Source organism: Astyanax mexicanus, chromosome 5 (genome assembly GCF_023375975.1).
Source record: "Astyanax mexicanus isolate ESR-SI-001 chromosome 5, AstMex3_surface, whole genome shotgun sequence".
NCBI classification, from domain to species: Eukaryota; Metazoa; Chordata; class Actinopteri; order Characiformes; family Acestrorhamphidae; genus Astyanax; species Astyanax mexicanus.
In genome coordinates, this window is record NC_064412.1 from 1,688,961 (window position 1) to 1,709,113 (window position 20,153).

General features: G+C 40.7%; 1 protein-coding gene across 1 annotated transcript in view; it reads left to right on the top strand.

The window, feature by feature from the left end:
• shq1 (SHQ1, H/ACA ribonucleoprotein assembly factor) overlaps positions 1-20,153 on the top strand; it is a 117,718-nt gene that overhangs the window by 6,696 nt on the left and 90,869 nt on the right. The window contains exons 4-7 of the mRNA XM_022662737.2: positions 11,074-11,196; positions 11,712-11,887; positions 12,998-13,110; positions 15,856-15,953. Of these exons, the coding sequence (XP_022518458.2) occupies positions 11,074-11,196; positions 11,712-11,887; positions 12,998-13,110; positions 15,856-15,953 (510 nt within the window). The remainder of the gene's footprint in view (positions 1-11,073; positions 11,197-11,711; positions 11,888-12,997; positions 13,111-15,855; positions 15,954-20,153) is intronic.

A 20,153-nucleotide genomic window follows, 5' to 3' on the forward strand; every position in this document is an offset into this window, starting at 1 on the left:
TTGGGAGATCGCTGGTTTAAATCCCAGTCATGCAGTTTGCCATCAGCGGCCAGAGCCCTGAGAGAGCACAGTTGGTCTTGCTCTCTCTGGGTGGGTACAGTACAGTAGATGTTGCTCTCTCTTTCCCCTCATCACTCCTAGGGTGATGTGGATAAGCACAAGGCTGCATCTGTGAGCTGATGTATCAGAACCGAGTCGCTGCGCTGCTTTCCTCCGAGCGTTAGCGCTGTGATGCTATTTGGCAATGCTACAGCATCAGCAGCAGTTCAAAAAGAGGCGGAGTCTGCCTTCACATGTATCAAAGGAGGCATGTGCTGGTTTCTGTACTATTTTATGTATAACAATAGCTCATTTTTTTGGAGAAAGTGTGTTTACAGACCTGTCACAATAATTACATTGTGAACTTATTGTACAATAAAGGTAAATTATAACCTTGTTTAATGTGAATAAACTGGTGCGTTGGCTTATTCCTTCATTATTTACTAATGATCTTGCAATTGTAATAAGATTAAATGGTAAATAGAAATGGGTAAAAAAAAGTGTAAATTAATAAAAATATGTACATAAAATAAATCAAACATCAATATGAGGGTAAAATATGAATAATTCTTACCTGTAATGGGTAGAACAGAATATATCCACAATGTACGAAGTTTGTAGTCCTTTAAAAGGGGGTAATTGTATTGTTATTTTATTATATTGTCATTATAACAGTGGAATAAATAATATGTCCAATAAATAACTAAATAAATCAACAATGATGTTGTTTATCTCAAATATTTCTAGGGCAACATATTGTCCAAACCAAAACAATTATCATAAAGGGCATAATGAGTAATATATATGTTTACTGTACTCTGAATTACTGCAGTTGTTGCTTTAAATAGGATTTAAATAGGATTTAATAGGACGTTTCCTGCTTTGCTGCTCTCTGACTGCAGTGTAATGGATGCTGGATGCTGGAGTTTTCTCAGATCATAAAGCAGAAGAAGGGAATTAATTTTAGATATTGGTTTTTATACCCAGAATGACCCGTGCTGATGTGATTAGCCGACGGTGAGCCCGGCTGAGGATCAGAATAATCCAGGGTGAAGTAGTGCTCTGAGCTCAGAGTGAGAGATAATGTAAGATCAGGTCTAACCCGATACGCTTGTTCTCAGAGCGATTTAAAAAAGCAGGAACTAATCCTGGATCACCGAGCTAAAGTGATGAAGCTGTAATACGTTTGGCCTCGGGTCTGATAGAGCGATAAAAAGACAAGAGAAAACTGAGCTTAGGTTTAGAATAACATGAGAACAAATAAATATAAATATATATATTGTGGCGTGGAAGAGGAAGGAAGACCCGTGAGACTCATGCTGAATGCTCAACAGCTCCTTTATTGAACAGGCTTGCAACTCACTTACAGTCTTTAACAAGACTAGGAGAGCTAAAACCATACCCCACAGAGCTCAAACAGCCCAAAGGCCACCAACCCAGCTGCGTTCCGTGTACAACAGAACATTTTTTTAATTTTTTTTTTTTACAATCAGTCGCAAACAAAGTCATTAAGGCGGGCGGGCGGCCTCCGTGCCCGCGGCAGCCTGGAGGGGCCGGGCACGGCACCGCCTGCCAGCGGCTCCGAAGAGCCAGAGTTCAGGTCAGGCACGAGTGCAAGGCCGGCAGGCTCCGCACCACTGTCCACAGTGTCCGACAGTCTCGGCCTATAGGGGGCCAGCCTATCACGGTGCACAATCATAGTGCGTCTGCCCCACCGGATCTTAAACACCACCTCCCTCAGCCTGGACAGCACCAAGCATGGACCCACCCAGGCCGACTGGAGCTTCGGGCACAGTCCCTTCTTCCGCTGAGGGTTATATAGCCAAACCCTCACCCCCACCGCCAACGGGTCCCCAAAGCAGCGCGTGTCGTACGCACGCTTCTGCTTCTGTCCGGCAGCAGACTGGTTGGAGCGCGCTAGACGGTGTGCTAATTCCAGCGAAGACATAAGGTCCGAGACAAAAGTGGCCGTGTCCGAAGCGTACCCGCCCCCGTCAGGAGGCGCCCCAAAAGCCAGGGAGACCGGCGTCCTCAGTTCGCGCCCGAACATAAGCAGAGCCGGCGTGAATCTCGTCGTCTCCTGCACAGCAGAGCGACAGGCCAGCAGCACTACCGGCAGGTGCCTGTCCCAGTCACGCTGGTTCTTGTCCGACACCATGGCCAACTGCACCACCAGCGTGCGGTTAAAACGTTCCACCAGTCCGTCACTCTGCGGATGAAGGGGCGTCGTCCTGGTCTTATGGATTCCCAGGATGCGGCAGACCTCCGCCATGACCTCCGACTCGAAATTTCTCCCCTGGTCGCTGTGTAGTTCTTCCGGAACCCCGAATCTGCAAAAGAACTCCCGCACCAGGATATCCGCAGTAGTGACCGCCCCTTGGTCCGGCACCGCGTAGGCCTCTGGCCACTTCGTGAAATAGTCCATCGCCACCAGAACAAAGCGATTTCCAGAGTCCGTCACCGGAAAGGGGCCCAGCACGTCCACAGCCACCCGCTCCATCGGGCTGCCGCACTGGTAAGGGTGAAGTGGGGCGTGGGGCGCCCTCGAGGGGCCCTTCTTGGCAGTGCACACGTCACAGCAGTGCACGAAGAGTTCCATGTCGGTTCTACACCCAGGCCAATAGAAGCGTTGCCTCAGGCGCTTCACAGTCTTGGTGACACCAAAGTGCCCAGCCCCAGGTGACCCATGAACTCCCCGTAGGACCGATCCCCTAAGCGCCCGCGGTACCACCACCTGAAACACGCGCTGCCCATTCGCCGGATCCTCCCAGGTATGGCACAGCACGCCGTCGGACAAACTAAAACTAGCCCAGTTGGAGCGCAACGCCTTAGCAATCGGGCGCAGCGGCACCACCTCCCCCCACGACGGTGTGACGTTTGCACTGAGCGCGTGTACTGCCCACAATAATTCGCGATCCGCCCGTTGCGCATCGCGGAGCTGCTCTACGGACACCTGAGCCACCCCGACAGCGCCAGTAACATCCCCGGAGATTGCAGCACAGCGTGCGGTCTCAGCAGATTTCTCCTCAGCACGAGCACAATGTTTGCAGTCGTCGGCCACACACGGCCGGCGCGACAAAGCATCCGCGTTACTGTGGCCACGGCCCGGGCGGTGCACCACCTCAAAACGAAACTACTGGAGTCTAGATAACCAGCGCGCGAGTTGGCCCTCGGGCTCGCGGAAACGCATGAGCCACTGTAGCGAGGCGTGGTCAGTGCGCAGCAGAAAGGGCACCCCATACACGTACGCTCGGAAATGTTTTAGGCTTTTGACCACTGCGAGTAGTTCCCGGCGCGTTACGCAATAGTTGCGCTCCGCCTTGTCCAGGGGGCGGCTATAGTACGCTATTACGCGCTCGGAGCCGTCTTGAACCTGCGACAGGACTGCTCCGAGGCCGTGGTCGCTCGCATCAGTATCCACAATGAAACTCTCAGACACCTTCGGATACGCTAGAATCGGAGCATTGCACAGGCGGCTTTTTAGCTCCTCGAATGCCCGCTCCGCCTCATCAGACCAGCGGAATTTCACACTAGGCTTAGTCAGAGCATGAAGCGGCGCTGCCACATCCGCGAACCCCCTAATAAACCGCCTGTAATACGAGGCGAGCCCCACGAAGCTGCGAACCATTTTAGCGTCTCGCGGCGTGGGCCAGTCACGGACCGCCTCCGTCTTTTTGGGATCGGTTTCCACGCCAGCACCGCTCACTACATGGCCCAGGAAGCTCACGTGCTGCCTTAGCAGATTACACTTTGCCGGATTGAGCTTCAGGTTAGCCGCCTGAATCGCGCCGAGCACCATTTCAAGGTGAGTCGAAGTCGGTTCCGTGCGCCAAGACATCATCCAAATAAACGACGCAGCACGACCGCGGAACCCCGCATAAAACACGCTCCATAAGACGCTCAAAAGTAGCCGGCGAGTTACACTATCCGAACGGAAGCACCGTGAAATGCCATAGGGCTGAGCCGAGCGAGAAAGCGGTTTTCTCCCTATCCCCCGCCGCGAGGGGCACCTGCCAATATCCGCTCCTCAGGTCTAATGAGCTGAACCAGGCTGAGCCAGACAGCTGGTCCAGCGTATCGTCGATCCTGGGGAGCGGGTAGGAGTCAAGCTTCATGACAGCGTTAAGTCGCCGATAATCCACGCAAAAGCGCCAATTTCCATCCTTCTTTTTCGCAAGGACCACCGGGGCCGACCACGGGCTGCTCGAAGGCTCAATAATGCCCGTACTCGCCATCTCGCGGACTAACTGCTCCGCCGCTACGCGCTTTGTTAACGCCAGACGGTGCGGCCTCAGCCTGATGGGCTGGGCATCACCCGTGTTTATCGAATGAACCGCAAGGCTAGTTTTAGTACACTCGCGCTCAGACACAGCGAAACTCGTGCGAAAACGGCCGATCAGTTCGCGCAAACGGAGTTGTTGGGGACCAGATAAACCCACACAACTGCGCTCCAGCATCTCCTCGGATCTACACTCAACCCCGCATCCAGCGGACCCTCTACCGTATCACACACCGAATCACACACATTCCCTCCCACCAGTTCACTTACCCCTAACTCGTCGCGTATCTCTACGGGGAGTCCAGTCACCAGCACCGAGCCCCGTGCACAGTCAATGATAGCTCCGACGCGTGAGAGCAGGTCCTTGCCCAGAATGCACGGGTCGTTGATGCGTCCTACCCAGAACTGTTGTTGAAAGGGCCCCTTGCCGACATCAATCGTCAACTCCGTTAATCCTAGGAGACCTATAGGATCCCCGGTGACTGAAGAGAGAGCGATGCGCTGGCTGTTGTCAGTCACAAACTCGGCCGCTACCTCCGTCGCTAGCTCGGGCCGTATCAGTGAGACTGACGAGCCCGTGTCCACCAGCGCGTTCACCGTCACTCCATTCAATGTGCATTTCAGGAAATAGCCGCTGAGTCCGGCAGTTCCGGAATCAGATCCCGAGGGTAAGCATAGCATTCCTGGGGCCACCGTAACCCTCACTGGGTGGTCCCGGCTCCGTTTCCCGGCCGGCTGCAGTGCGCTCGCTTGTGGCCACGCCCCCCGCAGCGCCAGCACTCCAGTTGAGCATCAGACCGGCTCCGACCCCACCTCTGCGAATCACGGGCAACCGGCGACGCCCCCCACGGTCCAGGATGGCTTGAGAGGATGAGTTCGGACCGCTCCGCCACCTCCACCGCGGACTCCAGGGTCTGTGGGTCGGCCAGCCTCACGTGTATGCGCAGCTCGCTCGGCTCGAGGGCGCGCAGAAAGTGATCCAACGCGAGCCTCCTCTGGGCCGCTCGCGGAAACGTTGGGTAAGCTTAGCAGGGCCATCTCCGATGCCAGCACGCCCAGTGTCTCTCCCTGCTGTCGGCGTCTGTCCGCCACTAGCATTTTGGTGAAACGTGTTCTCAGCGCCCGCGCCAGTTCAGGCAGCTCGCAGCGATCAGTACCCTCAGCGCGTCGCCCCGCAGCGCCAGGCAGAGGTTGGCTGCCGTCTCGGCGTCCGTCCAGCCCGCACCGCCCGCCACGATCTCAAGCTGAGCCTCGAAGGCTGTCCAGTCAGCGCTGCCGTCGTAGGGGGTAAGGCGGGGTTGAGCCGTCAAGCCCGCCATCCCGGAGGCTTGTCCGCTGTCTTCCTCCTCAGCCGTTCGATTTCCCCTGCCAGCAGCTCAATATCTTCCAGCAGGGTCACTTCTGACACCAAATGTGGCGTGGAAGAGGAAGGAAGACCCGTGAGACTCATGCTGAATGCTCAACAGCTCCTTTATTGAACAGGCTTGCCACTCACTTACAGTCTTTAACAAGACTAGGAGAGCTAAAACCATAACCACAGAGCTCAAACAGCCCAAAGGCCACCAACCCAGCTGTGTGTCTCCCAGATGGCAGATCCAGAGTGGTGCCCACCCTCTCTGCATAACCCCTCCCAAGGGAGATGCCCCACCCCTGTCATCCTCGCACACAGGAGAACAGAACCATGCCTACAGGCAGCCACACACACAACCCAGAGCCGCCACAATATATTTATATTTATATATATTATAGTGAGAAGCGTATCGTGATTTCACATTGTGAAGTATCGTAGAGAATTATCTAGCTCATGAATATTCATACATGCAAACATATCGTCTCTGATTGGCTAACAGCACTGCAACACCAGTGGGGGATTCCAGAAAGCTGGTTCAACAAACTCCAAACCTAACCCTGAACTCCGAGTTGACTTACCTCACCGCGTCATACTCCGAGTTTTCAGTTCCACATCAGCTGATCAGAGTTAGGTTACTCAACTCTGATTAGGTTAAACTCAGCTGAAGCGCGTTCACGGCTACCTACAAACAGACATTCTCAACGGAGCGCTGAAACAGGGATTGACCATGAAAATGAATGAGGGAAAGAACAAGGCATCATATTTCACCCCCATTGAGCAGGAAATATTAATATCTGCGTATACAAAGTATTAAATCATAGTGTGAAATCATATTCAGACATAAAAGCAGCAAAGCAAAGGGAGTCAGTTTGGGCAAAAATAGCTGACAGAGTCAATGCGTGAGTTAACATAAAAATAAAAAACTCACAACAATGCACTTAGTCAAAAAACATGGAAAATATTTTAATTGTTGTTTAATGTAATTGTTTAGTCGTTATTATTATTTAAACATTTTTATTTGTCTTAATTTGTACACTTTTCTTCTTTTTTTAATTAATTTAGGTGTAGTCCAAGTGGGATTAAACGCACATGGCAGCAAGTGAAAATGAAATATAAAAAACAGTCCACAGTCCACAGTGGTATGACTTGTACACAACTGCCTAATATTGTTACTTTTATCAAGCTTAGTTTGCCCTACAGTTGATTCTGGTTTTGTAGCTAATAGGAAAAAGGCCGAGGTAAGAAAATCAGGAGGGGTACCACCACCGCCACCTTTTACCCAGGCAGAGGAGCTGGCACTTTCACACAACAGTGGGAGGCCCATCACTCATGGAATCATTAATGGAGGAGAAAATAAGTTTGTGTAATGTGTTAAATATTAGTCCTTTATTTTTTTTAAAGTAGTAAATTTATGATCAGTACTTGTATATTAATGCTGTGGAAGGATTTTGTGTTTACATAATCCCCTTCATTTAAGGCAGGTGCTTTAATTGGAACGTGGGTTCCATCCATGCATCCAATGACTCTTGGAAATCCTAAAATATTATTTTAATAATATAATTATTTATTTATTATTTATTTATTTATTTCTGATAATTTTGTAATCTTTGTTATAAAGACAACCCTGCAATTCTGTGGAATTCCTCTTTAATGTTCATTAAAGTCTTATGCCCAGGAACACCACAAAACTGCACAACAACTGTTTTAAAGTTAGGCATACTTTAAAAGGCTGATCCACGATGTGGGATATTTTAAATGTGTGGCTTTAAAATATTGTTTAGGTATAACACTGACTGCGAGGAAAAACGGTAACGTTCGAGGAGAAACTAAAAAAAACGTCTAATCTGGGTCTAATTACTCGTTCAGGACGGAGAGCTCTGCGAATAATTTGCACTTCAAAATCAACTGGATCCGTTTGCATGAGAAAAGTGGCCGTAACCCTGAGTTCAGAGTAAGTTAACCTGCCAGCGAGCAGTCCTATCTGACAAGACTGCGTCGCTGCCCGGCTTCACCTCTGTCTGTGGGCGGTCCCGAGCCGAGGTGGGCGGGGCCATGAATACTAATTCACGGGTTGATGTAGACACGGTGCTTTTCCTGATCGACTCGTTTTTCTGAATATTTTCTTTTACTAGCTGCTGCAGAGAATGAGGAAGAGGTTGAGGAAGTTTCATCATAAACATCATAAACAACTCAGAGAGACCTGCTGTATTTCACAAACAACAAGAACAAGAGGATTTTAGAGCAAGGACACATTTTTTTATTTTTTTATTTAGTGGTTTGAGTGATGCTCTCGGACGTTTTTAATGAATGGTTTGTGTCAGGACTGAAGAGATGATTCCTCTAAACTCTGAACTCTTTCTCCTGTCTGTCCTCTTGTCTTTATCAGGATTATTAATCATTTATCTGTCTCTCTGACGGGAGGGTGTGCTGTAGCGTCAGTGCGACGGGTCTGACGGGTGGGTAATGATGTGTCTGTTAGTGGTTTTAATTACGCAGCGCTGCTATAGACTCTCACTGCTCTTATTCCTCTCTCCGCACTGTGAATTATTCAGATACAGCCCCTCATAAAGAGCTGCTAATTGCCTTTCCTGTTTACACAAGTAATTATAAATCATTCAGATGTCTCGTTAAGGGACCTCGGCCTCGGCCGGAGTAATTATCAGCGTAACCGCGTACTACATTTTTTAGATAAGCAGAACAGAGCGGTCCTTAAACGTTTATTTTATATTTTTAATCCTGCAACAGTCTTTTTGTCTTAATTGCCTCAGTATGTTACTGTTTCAGTGATGTTCAGGTTGTGTAATTGTAGTTTTTAGAGAGTCCTGTGGGTGATTTTGGGTTTTTAGTGAAAGATGTAGATCACATGTCATTACTGCACATTAGGGATGTGTCATATCGTATCATACACAATAATATTACCAACATTTTTGAATATTGTAAATGATATTATATCCTAAAACAGGTGTGTCCAAACTACGGCCCGCGGGCCATTTGCGTCCCGTTTCCTTTTTTGGAGCGGCCCGCGAGGTATTTTAGAAATAGAATGAAAGTTGGCCCGCTGTTAAGCAGGTTTTTATAATGTGAGATTCAACGTTTGAACGCTAGGTGTCAGAAACGGGCCAAAGAGACTAAAAGCGGAGAGAGTGCGCATTTCTAGCGCAGAAAAACAGGCCAAAGAGTCTAAAAGCGGAGAGAGTGCGCATTTCTAGCGCAGAAAAACAGGCCAAAGAGTCTAAAAGCGGAGAGAGTGCGCATTTCTAGCGCTGAAAACGGGGAAAAAGAGTCTAAAAGTGGAGAGGGTGCACATTTGTAGCGCTGAAAACGGGGTAAAAGAGTCTAAAAGTGGAGAGAGTGCGCATTTCTAGCGCAGAAAAACGGGCCAAAGAGTCTAAAAGCGGAGAGAGTGCGCATTTCTAGCGCAGAAAAACAGGCCAAAGAGTCTAAAAGCGGAGAGAGTGCGCATTTCTAGCGCTGAAAACGGGGAAAAAGAGTCTAAAAGTGGAGAGGGTGCACATTTGTAGCGCAGAAAAACGGGCCAAAGAGTCTAAAAGTTGCCGTAATTAAGGAGTTTAATATTAAGAGACATCATGAAATTAAACATAAATTTGAAAAATCTTAGTTTACACAACACTGTCAAAGATAAAGATAGTTAGTCAAGTAAAATAGTGTGTAAATGAAATAATCAGGAAAAAGTATTATTTAAAGTGGTATTTTTCATTATTTGTTTTATTATAGAGTCTGTGGCCCGTGACTTCAAATATATTTCTCCTTCTGGCCCCCAACAAAAAAAGTTTGGACACCCCTGCCCTAAAATATCGTACCAGATCACCCACCCCTAATTATCACATCAGGGTTCTACTTTTTTGCTGTTTTTATCAAAAGAAAAATTCACACTGTTCTTATTTCCCATTATATATCTACTAGAGACAGATTATATCTGTCCACTATCATTTATTTTACTTTAATCCTGGATATATGGAGATATTTGGAGTGCATTATTTTATGGTATTTTCGTGACAATGATACGCTTGGCGATATGAAAAAAAAAAAAACACTGAAATAAAAAAAACTTTTTACAAAGATTTGTAACAGTAGAAGTCAATGATCCAGAATATCATGATACTAATAATAGTAATAATGCACTTCATATGTCTCCATATATCCAGGATTAAAGTAAAATAAATGATACTTGACAGTAAGGGTGGGCAATATTATATCATATACAATATATCGTGACACAGAAATATCATGATATTAAAAATGCATATTGTGATAATAGGGCTGTTCAATTCAATTCAATTCAATTTTATTTATATAGCGCTTTTTACAACAAAGGTTGTCACAAAGCCGCTTTACAGGAAAAACAGGTCCACGCCTCTTATGAGCAGCACCACAGAGATGCCAATTTTATGGTGACACAGTGGCAAGGAAACACTCCCTTTAAGAGGAAGAAACCTTGGAAGGAACCAAGACTCAGTCCGAGGAACCCATCCTACTCGGGTTGACCCGCTGTTCTGTCTTAAAAGTAGTCTATTATTTACTGTGAAGCTTTAGGTGTATTTATTGTATAATTGTTTTAGTTTGCAGTTTATATGCATGCACTAAATATTCTGCAATATTATTTGCATTATATTATTTTATGCTATATTATTTATTTTGCCACATTATGATTATACTGTTATACTATTATACTATATTCCTGAAATTAATAAATTATTTTAGTTTTCCTATATCGCCAAGTATATCGTTATCACAAAAATACCCTGAAATATCGTGATATTAGTTTAGAGACATGTCGCCCACCACTACTGTACAGATATAATCTGTCTCTAGTAGATATATAACGGGAAATGAGAACAGTGTGAATTTTTCTTTTGATAAAAACAGTAAAAAAGTAGAACCCCGATGTGATAATTAGGGGTGAGTGATATGGCGCCATATTTCAGGGTATAGTATCTATCGTTCACTATATTAAAAAATGTTGGCAACATTATTGTGTACGATACGATATGGCACACCCCTAGTTCTAAATCATTAACTTTTGTCATATCGCCAAGAGTATCATTATTGTGAAAATAACTTGAAATATCCACATAAATTTTCAGGTTCACTCACATGCATATGGTGGTTAAAAATTGAGCTTTTTATAGAAAGACGGTGACTCGGTTCTGATACATCAGCTCACAGACGCAGCCTTGTGCTGATCAACATCACCCTAGGAGTGATGAGGGTAAAGAGAGAGTGCCATCTACTGTACTGTACCCACCCAGAGAGAGAGCAAGACCAACTGTGCTCTCCCAGGGCTCCGGCAGCTGATGGCAAGCTGCATGAACAGGATTCGCACCGAACATTTTACGTTTGTTGACGTTTTTGTTAATGTTATCCATGTGTTCTCGTGTTTCAGGACTGTTTACGATGCGCGTTCCCAAGGAGACGGCGGGTCAGGACTTCGAGGGTCTTCAGATGCTGACGAGTCTTCTGGCTCCTAAGGGATGTAGATCCGCTAAACCCCTGGTGGAGGACGTAGGTATGGCAATTTACCCTCAAACTTATACTTTTCAATCTTCTACTGCATTCGCTTTTAACTGGTTTTAGAATACATTTTATAATCAGGCAGTTCTGGGGCTCACATATAAAATGCACTTAGAACTAAAAATATTATTTGAAAGGAAGGATTATAAAATAATAAAGCGTTTTAAAAACATTTTCAGGCTGTTTTAAATGAGCGAAATCTGTTCAGAAGGATGTTAATTAACAATGCAACACTGAAGAAGCTTAGACCTGTTATTTAATAAAGCTGCGTGCCTAATGCGGACAAGTGGAGAGCAGCATGATTATAACCTTTTTACTTGTGAAACTTAAAAAAAATAATAATAATAATAAAAAGTTTGATTTGTTTATTGGCTATATTGAGATTCTATATATAAAATAAAAATAGCATTAAAAACAGACCCTGACCCGAGTCCGAGGAAACTGATAAATGTTACACTGACCAAGGAGATTTCACATTCACATTCTCTTCTTCTTCTCCTATCGTTTGAGGCACGAGCGGCAGAAGCGAGGCAGATGAGGATGAGGATGAGGATGAAGATGAAGAGGAGGATTTTGATTGGCAGGTAGAGCAGGAGCCGTATGTAGAATCTTCAGAGGACGACCTGAAAAAGCTGCAGAAATACGGGTTTGGGAACCTGAGGACCGGAGTCTTCTCCAGACTGCAGGTAATGCCATGTTCACTCTACACAACTTTTCACTTTTCACAATTCTTCAGTCATTGTGCTGTTCACACCTCCAGAAACACGTTTTGTCACGAGAACACACCTGAGAACTAGTGATGCCAAACCAGAGAATTTTAACAGAGGAGAATACGCACTTAAAGTGAGTCCAACACGAACGAGTTCATATGAAGCAGCTGAGTGAAATCAGAGTTTATAAATTATCAGTCTGATCAGTTTTATACTAAAATATGTAATTATGTCCTCAACACACCCTTCTATCAAATGTTTCAGTACTGCAGACATTATTTTTATCATTTTGAACCTTTTAAACATGCTCTGCCTGCATCTCCAAGATCAGCTCGCCAACCAATCAGCTTAGAGTAGCAGTAATGCTGGAGCTTTACAGTGTAAAACCTGTTCTCTTTAAACTAAAATATACAGGCACGCTTTCTTAGTTTTTTTTGTAGTAAAATAATTCTACTTTATGAAGTAGAATTTTTATTAACTAAAGTTTTTAGCTTTTAGCTCCATTCACCCCATTCATAGAGGGTTGATGTAGACACGGTGCTTTTCCTAATCCACTCGTTCTCCTCAGTATTTTCTTTTACTAGCTGCTGCAGACAACCTGTTGAGAAACACATTAGCTTATTTTTACTTTTAAAGCACTTTCTGGCCAAATTCCACCATACATCACACTAATACTTATTAAAAATAACACAACTCATCAAAATGGCTCCAGTGATTGTATCAGACTTCAGGTACCGAGAGTTTTTAGTGATCTGGTCAAATCTGCTTGTAGCTACAGAGCAGCATGCGCTGGAATTCACTACAGGAAACTCTAAAACTCCGGTCACAAAATAATTTTAAACTCCAATTCTCTAAAACCAACTTCAGACAGCCTGCCACTGTTAGAGATGATTATTTATTTATTTATTTATTTGTAGTTTTGGTCGTATATAATATGTTTTATTTTGGTTTGTTTTAGCTGTCTTTTTACCTTTTTACTTTTTGTTTCTTTATTTTTATTATTATTATTTTTTTTAGCTCTCTTTTTTTTATAATGTTTTATTTTCAATTATTTGAGTTTTTATTTTTCTCGTTCTCTTCAAACAGGAGGAGCTGTCAGATGTTATTGATTTAGAAGATCCAGAAAATTCAACTCCTGCTATGCGGAGAAGCAGCCGCTTGAATGCTGAGACCACCATATTTTGTGCTGATCACTATCTGTAAGTGTAATTGTGTATTTCTACAGTATAGCATATCAGTGTAGTGATTTACCAATACTTTACATGTAAAAGTTTGTAGATAGATACACTTTTAACACCTTTTCTGAAATTAAGTGGAAGTTTGCCCTCTTTTCTGCATCTTTTACTGTTTTGGAAAGGCATTGACCATTGCTGTGAAGATCTGATTGAGCTGAAAAGAGCACTAAATCAAGCAATCAGAGAGTAGCAAAGCTAACAAACACCACTAACCAGATAATCCCACTCTCTACGTTACATCTTTCAGCTCAATCAGTGAGTAGCAGAGCTAACAAACACCACTAACCAGATAATCCCCATCTCTACGTTACAACTTTCAGCTCAATCAGTGAGTAGCAGAGCTAACAAACACCACTAACTGGATAATAACGCTCTGTACAGTACATCTTTCAGCCCAATCAGTGAGTAGCAGAGCTAACAAACACCACTAACTGGATAATACTGCTCTTTACATTTCATCTTTCAGCCCAGAGCTAGCAAACACCGTACCGCTCTCCGCTAACCGGATAATACTGATCTTCATCTTTCATCTTTTCACATGGCCCTGGTTAAAGTTATAGTGTCCATAGGCTTCTATGCAGCTGCTCTAGAGTGTGCCATTCTATTGGTCATGCTTTTTTGTATGCATATTGTGTATGAGAACTGAATGCCTGAGTCAGCAGTGTTAGGTGCTATAGAGTCGGTGTAGTGCTATAGAGGTTAATATCTCTAAAAGCTTTTTTGTGCGTGCATGCATATTCTTAATTCTACATTTGATCCATGAGTTTTTTACCGATAAAGCCGTTCCAGGGAACCTGAGTTCAGCTCCAGAGCTCTGCGTTTACTGAGGATAATGGCAGATTTATGCTTTCATTACTTCTTCTGGAGAAAATCACACAGATTGTTCTATTTGTGAACTGTCATAGAATTATTACCCTCCCTGGCGTTCCCTCGCTCTCTGACAGCTCCTGCTTTAGCTGCCAAGCTGTCTAAAAGGCGAGGTGACGGCTGCAATTACCCTTTCTAATGGCCTCCAGTGTTTTATGTAGCTCCTGTTCTGGGAGGTCTCTGGAGAGTGTTTGTGTGTGTGTGTGTGTGTGTGTGTGTGTGTGTGTGTGTGTGTGTGCGTGTGTGTGTGTTCAGTTATAGACCTTTACCTTGTCTGTCATAACACTGTCACTCCTGCTTAAACCGTATTAAACTGTGGCTTTAATACACTTGAGTACGTCTTTGGGTACACCGTCATATTTATCAAAGATAAAAAAGCATGTTTTTTCATTAGATTAAAACTGATTTTGCTATTTATAGGTTTATGTTTGAGTAAAATGAACATTGTTGTTTTATTCTATAAACTACAAACATAAAAATATTTATTGTCATTTAGAGCATTTATTATAAATTATTGCAGAAAATGAGAAATGACTGAAATAACAAAAAAAAAATGCAGAGCTTTCAGACCTCAAATAATGCAAAGAAAACAAGTTCATATTCATAAAGTTTTAAGAGTTCAGAAATAATCAATATTTGGTGGAATAATCCTGGTTTTTAATCACAGTTTTTTTCATGCATCTTGGCGTCATGTTCTCCTCCACCAGTCTTACACACTGCTTTTGGATAACTTTATGCTGCTTTACTCCTGGTGCAAAAATTCAAGCAGTTCAGTTTGGTGGTTTGATGGTTTGTGATCATCCATCTTCCTCTTGATTATATTCCAGAGGTTTTTAATTTGCTAAAATCAAAGAAACTCATCATTTTTAAATGCTCTCTTATGTTTTTGCAAATCTGTATAAATAAAAGCATGTGGAATTATTTAGTGAACAAAAAAGTGTTAAACAAACCAGAATATGTTTTATATTTTACGTTCTTTAAAAAAAAAGTAGCTCCTCTTGTTTAGATGATCAGTTTTGCACATCTCTGCTGGATTTTCTCAGTCAGTTTTATGAGGTAGAGTCACCTGGAGTTCAGGCTTTCAGTTAACAGCTGTGCTGAACTCATCAAGAGTTAATTACTTGAATTTCTTGCCTTTTAATGTGTTTTAAGAAGAAATGAAAATCAGTCAATCGGAAAAGAAGAATTTAGAGAGCTTTGAAAGTATCCTCAAGTGCAGTCGTCGCAAAGACTGTTAAAGACGCAATAATGATGGAACTGGCACTCATCAGGACCACCGCAGGAAAAGCAGGAAGAGCAGGAAGAGCGAGAGTTCCCTCTGTTGTACAGGATAAGTTAATCAGAGTTACCAGCCCCAGATAAGAGTATTTTAGTTTAACACTGTTTTTAAGTCGCTACATGATTCCTTATGTGTTCCTTCATAATCTGATAGATCACTTCACTATTCATTTACTACCCTACTCTTACCCTCGCTCAGACTCCGGCTGCTGATGGACAAGCAGCATGGTCTTTGATTGAAACCAGCAATCCTCAAATCCAAGGGACAGCAACTTAGTTCTTATTACTTTATAAATTGTGCTTTAAAAAATACATTGAATTAAAATGTAAAATTAAATAAGAGAAATCGTATAAACTCAACCCTATTCAACCCATAACGGAAAATTGATCTTATTCTGATTCCGAGTCACAATTTAAAATGCACAGTTTTCGTTTTTCTCACTGTTTCTCTAATTGATGTCAGATTAGATCAGTTAATTGTTGAAGGTTTTTAGGGTTTGAGATACTTGGAGAATCTTTTAAAGAGTCAGAATCTCAGACGACTGTTTTATGAACTGGTTTCAGGTGTGATCTGTATGAAGGTGAGGAGACGAGGCAGATTCACCTGGAATTTAAGCCGTGGTGGAGCGAGCTGAAGCCAGACGCTGATCTCTCTGAACCTGGTGAGTAAACTCTGACAGTATAACATTTATATTAACCGTATATTCCCCAAAGACCTGACATTTCTCAGTTTTTCCTCGTTTTAAGTCATTTAATCAAGTTAAATAAATCCTCTTAAAAGTAGTCAATGTACAGTACCAGTGAAAAGTTTGGACACAGCTTCTAATTCAATTAAAGCATCAAAATATGTATATATTATACTCTTACTTAGTGTAAAAAGCATTTAAAACTATAAATACAAAAGAATATATATATATATATATATATATATGTCACTGAATGAATAAAGTAAAAGTACGTATATAAAGGGATATTAAAGGTCTATCTATACACTATCACAGATGCATTACAGCAGTACAGAAAATAACATTAATTTTGCCTGGAAAGAGATAAATTAAAGACTATTTAATGATTGAAGTTCAGTCATGTGACTAAACCCCTTAATACAGTATAAGAGGATGAGAAAAGCTCTATTTATACATTTATTAAATTTATTTACCATCATTACCTCACTTTAACCTCACTTTAACCTCCAAAACAACTTTAAATGAAATTAAATGTCAAAAGAATTGAATCCAGATCATTCTAGAGCATTTCTACAGTATTGCTATATTTTCCCTTATACTTTAACACAAATCAGAATAAATCTTTCCAGTTTTAGGTCAGTTAGGATTACTAAAATTATGAGTAATTCCCAAATGCCAGAATAATGAGAGAGAGAGCTTTTTTATTACTTTCTGCACAGTCACAATTTTACACTACACTAAAATTACTATGCCTTTGAACAGTTTGGGACAGCCCATATGATGATGTCATGTCTGTGGAAGCTTCTGATAGGTTAATTAGAGACACACCTGTGGACATATTTTGAGGCACATCTGAAACACACTGCTTCTTTGTGTAACAAAATCATGGGAAAGTTTAATTGACCTAAAACAGGAAAGGTTTATTCTGATTTTATGTCACACAGTGAGAAAAATGGGTACCACTTTAAAATAAGACTACCTTTATAAAGGGTTTATACATGGTTTACAATTAGTTTATTAATGGTTACTAATTAGGTTGTAAATGCCTTAAAAATCATTAATAATCAGTTATAACACATACGTAGAAAGGGCAACAATATAGATGCTGTGGGTTCACTATTTGGCAAACAACAGGTCATTGTTGCCCTTTCTACGTATGTGTTATAACTGATTATTAATGATTTTTAAGGCATTTACAACCTACCATTAATAAACTAATTGTAAACCATTTATAAACCCTTTATAAAGGTTGTCTTATTTTAAAGTGGTACCGAAAAATACAATATGCATACCCTGGTGCAAAAAAAAAAAAAAAAAAAAATATATATATATATATATATATATATATATTTTTTTTTTTTACTTAAAACATACTGAGAAATGTCTAAATATACTGTAAATATACTAACAGATTTAGGTACGTACTTAAAATATATTAAAAATACATTAATATTATGCTTTCATCAAATGTTTGAAGGTAAACTTTGATCATACTTTAAAAAAGTACAATATAGTGTATTTTAAAAAAATAGGCTTATGAAGTACACTTTTAGTTCAATGTAATTCAATATACTTCCAATATACTCATTTTCAAATATACTTTTGTACATTTTTTTAGCAAAGTGTGTTAAAAACAGCTGTTACAGTATTTTACTTAAAGTACAATGTATCATGTAACTTTTTAGAAAGTAAATTAAATTACTACATTTGAAAAAATTAAAGTACATTTGTAACTCGCTAAAAATTGTAGTACAATATATTAAAATATATTTTTATACGTAAATCAATTATACTAAAAAGTTTGCTACTTACAAAATACACAAAGCATATTTGTACTCTAATGTAAATATAGATCACATATATATTTAACATCAATTCTTAGTACATTTATAATCTAATATACCTGGTGTATAATAAATAAAAAGTGATACAGTAGTAATACTCTAATAATTAAATATATTATAATTTTACTGTAAACATATTTAAAATATGTGGTTACATACATGAAGTAGTTTATATGTTTATATGTAAATTAAATATTTAATATTTAAAATAGTTCCATTTTAGTACAGTTAAGAGCACTTTTTAAGCACAATTTAAGTAAAACTTTTCTACTATTTTATACTAATTTAAAGTATAATATAATATACGTAAAAAACAGTTGTTCCATTTTAGCACTCTTTAAATATAGTGATTGATAATGTGGCTACAAGAAAACACTTTAGTGCACTAAAGTGCATAATAGTAGCTACTTTTTTTCCACTAGGGTATGTGTTTTTTTGTATAGTGTATTTAAACTTCTGGTTGCAACTATATGTCAAAAGATAAAAATAAAGGAGATACAAATTTGTGCAACTTGATCTCATTCAGTGTTTTTTATGTTTTATTTTTATGTTTTTTTTATGTTTTTTTATGTTTTTTATTTTTATGTTATTTTTTAATGTTTTTTATGATTTTATGTTTTTTTGTTTTATTTTTGTTTTTTTATGTTATATTTTTATGTTTTTTATGTTTTTTTATGTTTTTTTTATGTTTTATTTTTATGTTTTTTATTTTTATGTTATATTTTTATGTTTTTTATGTTTTTTTATGTTTATTTTATGTTTTATTTTTATGTTTTTTATTTTTATGTTATATTTTTATGTTTTTTTATGTCTTTATTTAATGTATTTTCTACATTGCAGATTAAACTGAATTCTGATTAAATACTCCTGGTCTATGGAATTACGTAGTAAACAGTAAAAAGGTGTATTTCTGTAAGAACTATAAATCAAAGCCAGTTTTTCAGCACTTGTCAGTAGTGTGTGATGATACCGGTACTGAACAGCAGGTGGCGTCACTGTGCTGAGAACTGATGGTGATCTCAGCCCGGCGTCTCCACATCTCTAAATCAGCGTAATCAGTACAGACAGATGGATTTATCAGGCGGGTGCAGCAGTAGGAGGTCAGGCTCTGTGGTCAGCTGGTGTTACAGTCTCACAGCTGACTCACCGGGAGACGTGGGCCGAGTCGTGCCGCTCGCACCACCACCACTATCACCACTATCACCACTACACCACCACCGTGATCACCATCAAACACTGAGTCACTTATTACACAGAGAGAGAGAGCTGTACCTACCATGTGATTCATTTAGATATTATAATCAGTGAGAAGAACACACACACACACATATATATATATATATATATATATATATATATAGCACTGGAAAAAAATAAGAGAGCACTTAAAAATGATGAGTTTCTTTGATTTTACCAAATTAAAAACCTCTGGAATATAATCAAGAGGAAGATGGATGATCACAAACCATCAAACCACCAAACTGAACTGCTTGAATTTTTACACCAGGAGTAAAGCAGCATAAAGTTATCCAAAAGCAGTGTGTAAGACTGGTGGAGGAGAACATGATGCCAAGATGCATGAAATAAAATGTGATTAAAAAACAACCAGGGTTATTCCACCAAATATTGATTATTTCTGAACTCTTAAAACTTTATGAATATGAACTTGTTTTCTTTGTATTATTTGAGGTCTGAAAGTTCTGCATCTTTTTTGTTATTTCAGTCATTTCTCATTTTCTGTAAATAAATGCTCTAAATGAGAATATTTTTATTTGGAATTTGGGAGAAATGTTGTCTGTAGTTTATAGAATAAAACAACAATGTTTATTTTACACAAACATAAACCTATAAATAGCAAAATCAGAGAAACTGATTCAGAAACTGAAGTGCTCTCTTCATTTTTTTCTGTAAATACACACGCACATACACCCTTACACAATCTGCTTTCGCCGTCTCTCTCTCTCTCTCTCGCTCTCTGTCATTCTCTCACTCTCATTCTGTTTCTGTCTCTCTCTTTCTCTCTCTCTTTGTGTCTCTCTCTCTCTCTCTCTCTCTCATTCTGTATCTCTCTCTCTCTATCAATTCAATTCAAAGTTGCTTTATTAGCATGACAAATATTCACATTTGTATTGCCAAAACTGTGATTAACAAATATATATAGATTTTCCTGACAAAATATAACATAAGATAACTGTACAGGTAAATTTGAGCACAAGTTTAAGTAAACAATTAAATTAATTATTATAAGAAAAAAAAAAAAACATATGATTTATAATAAAGGGTAAAAGAGCTTGTAGTTTTGTACAGCTGTGTCTCTCTCCCTCTCTCTCTC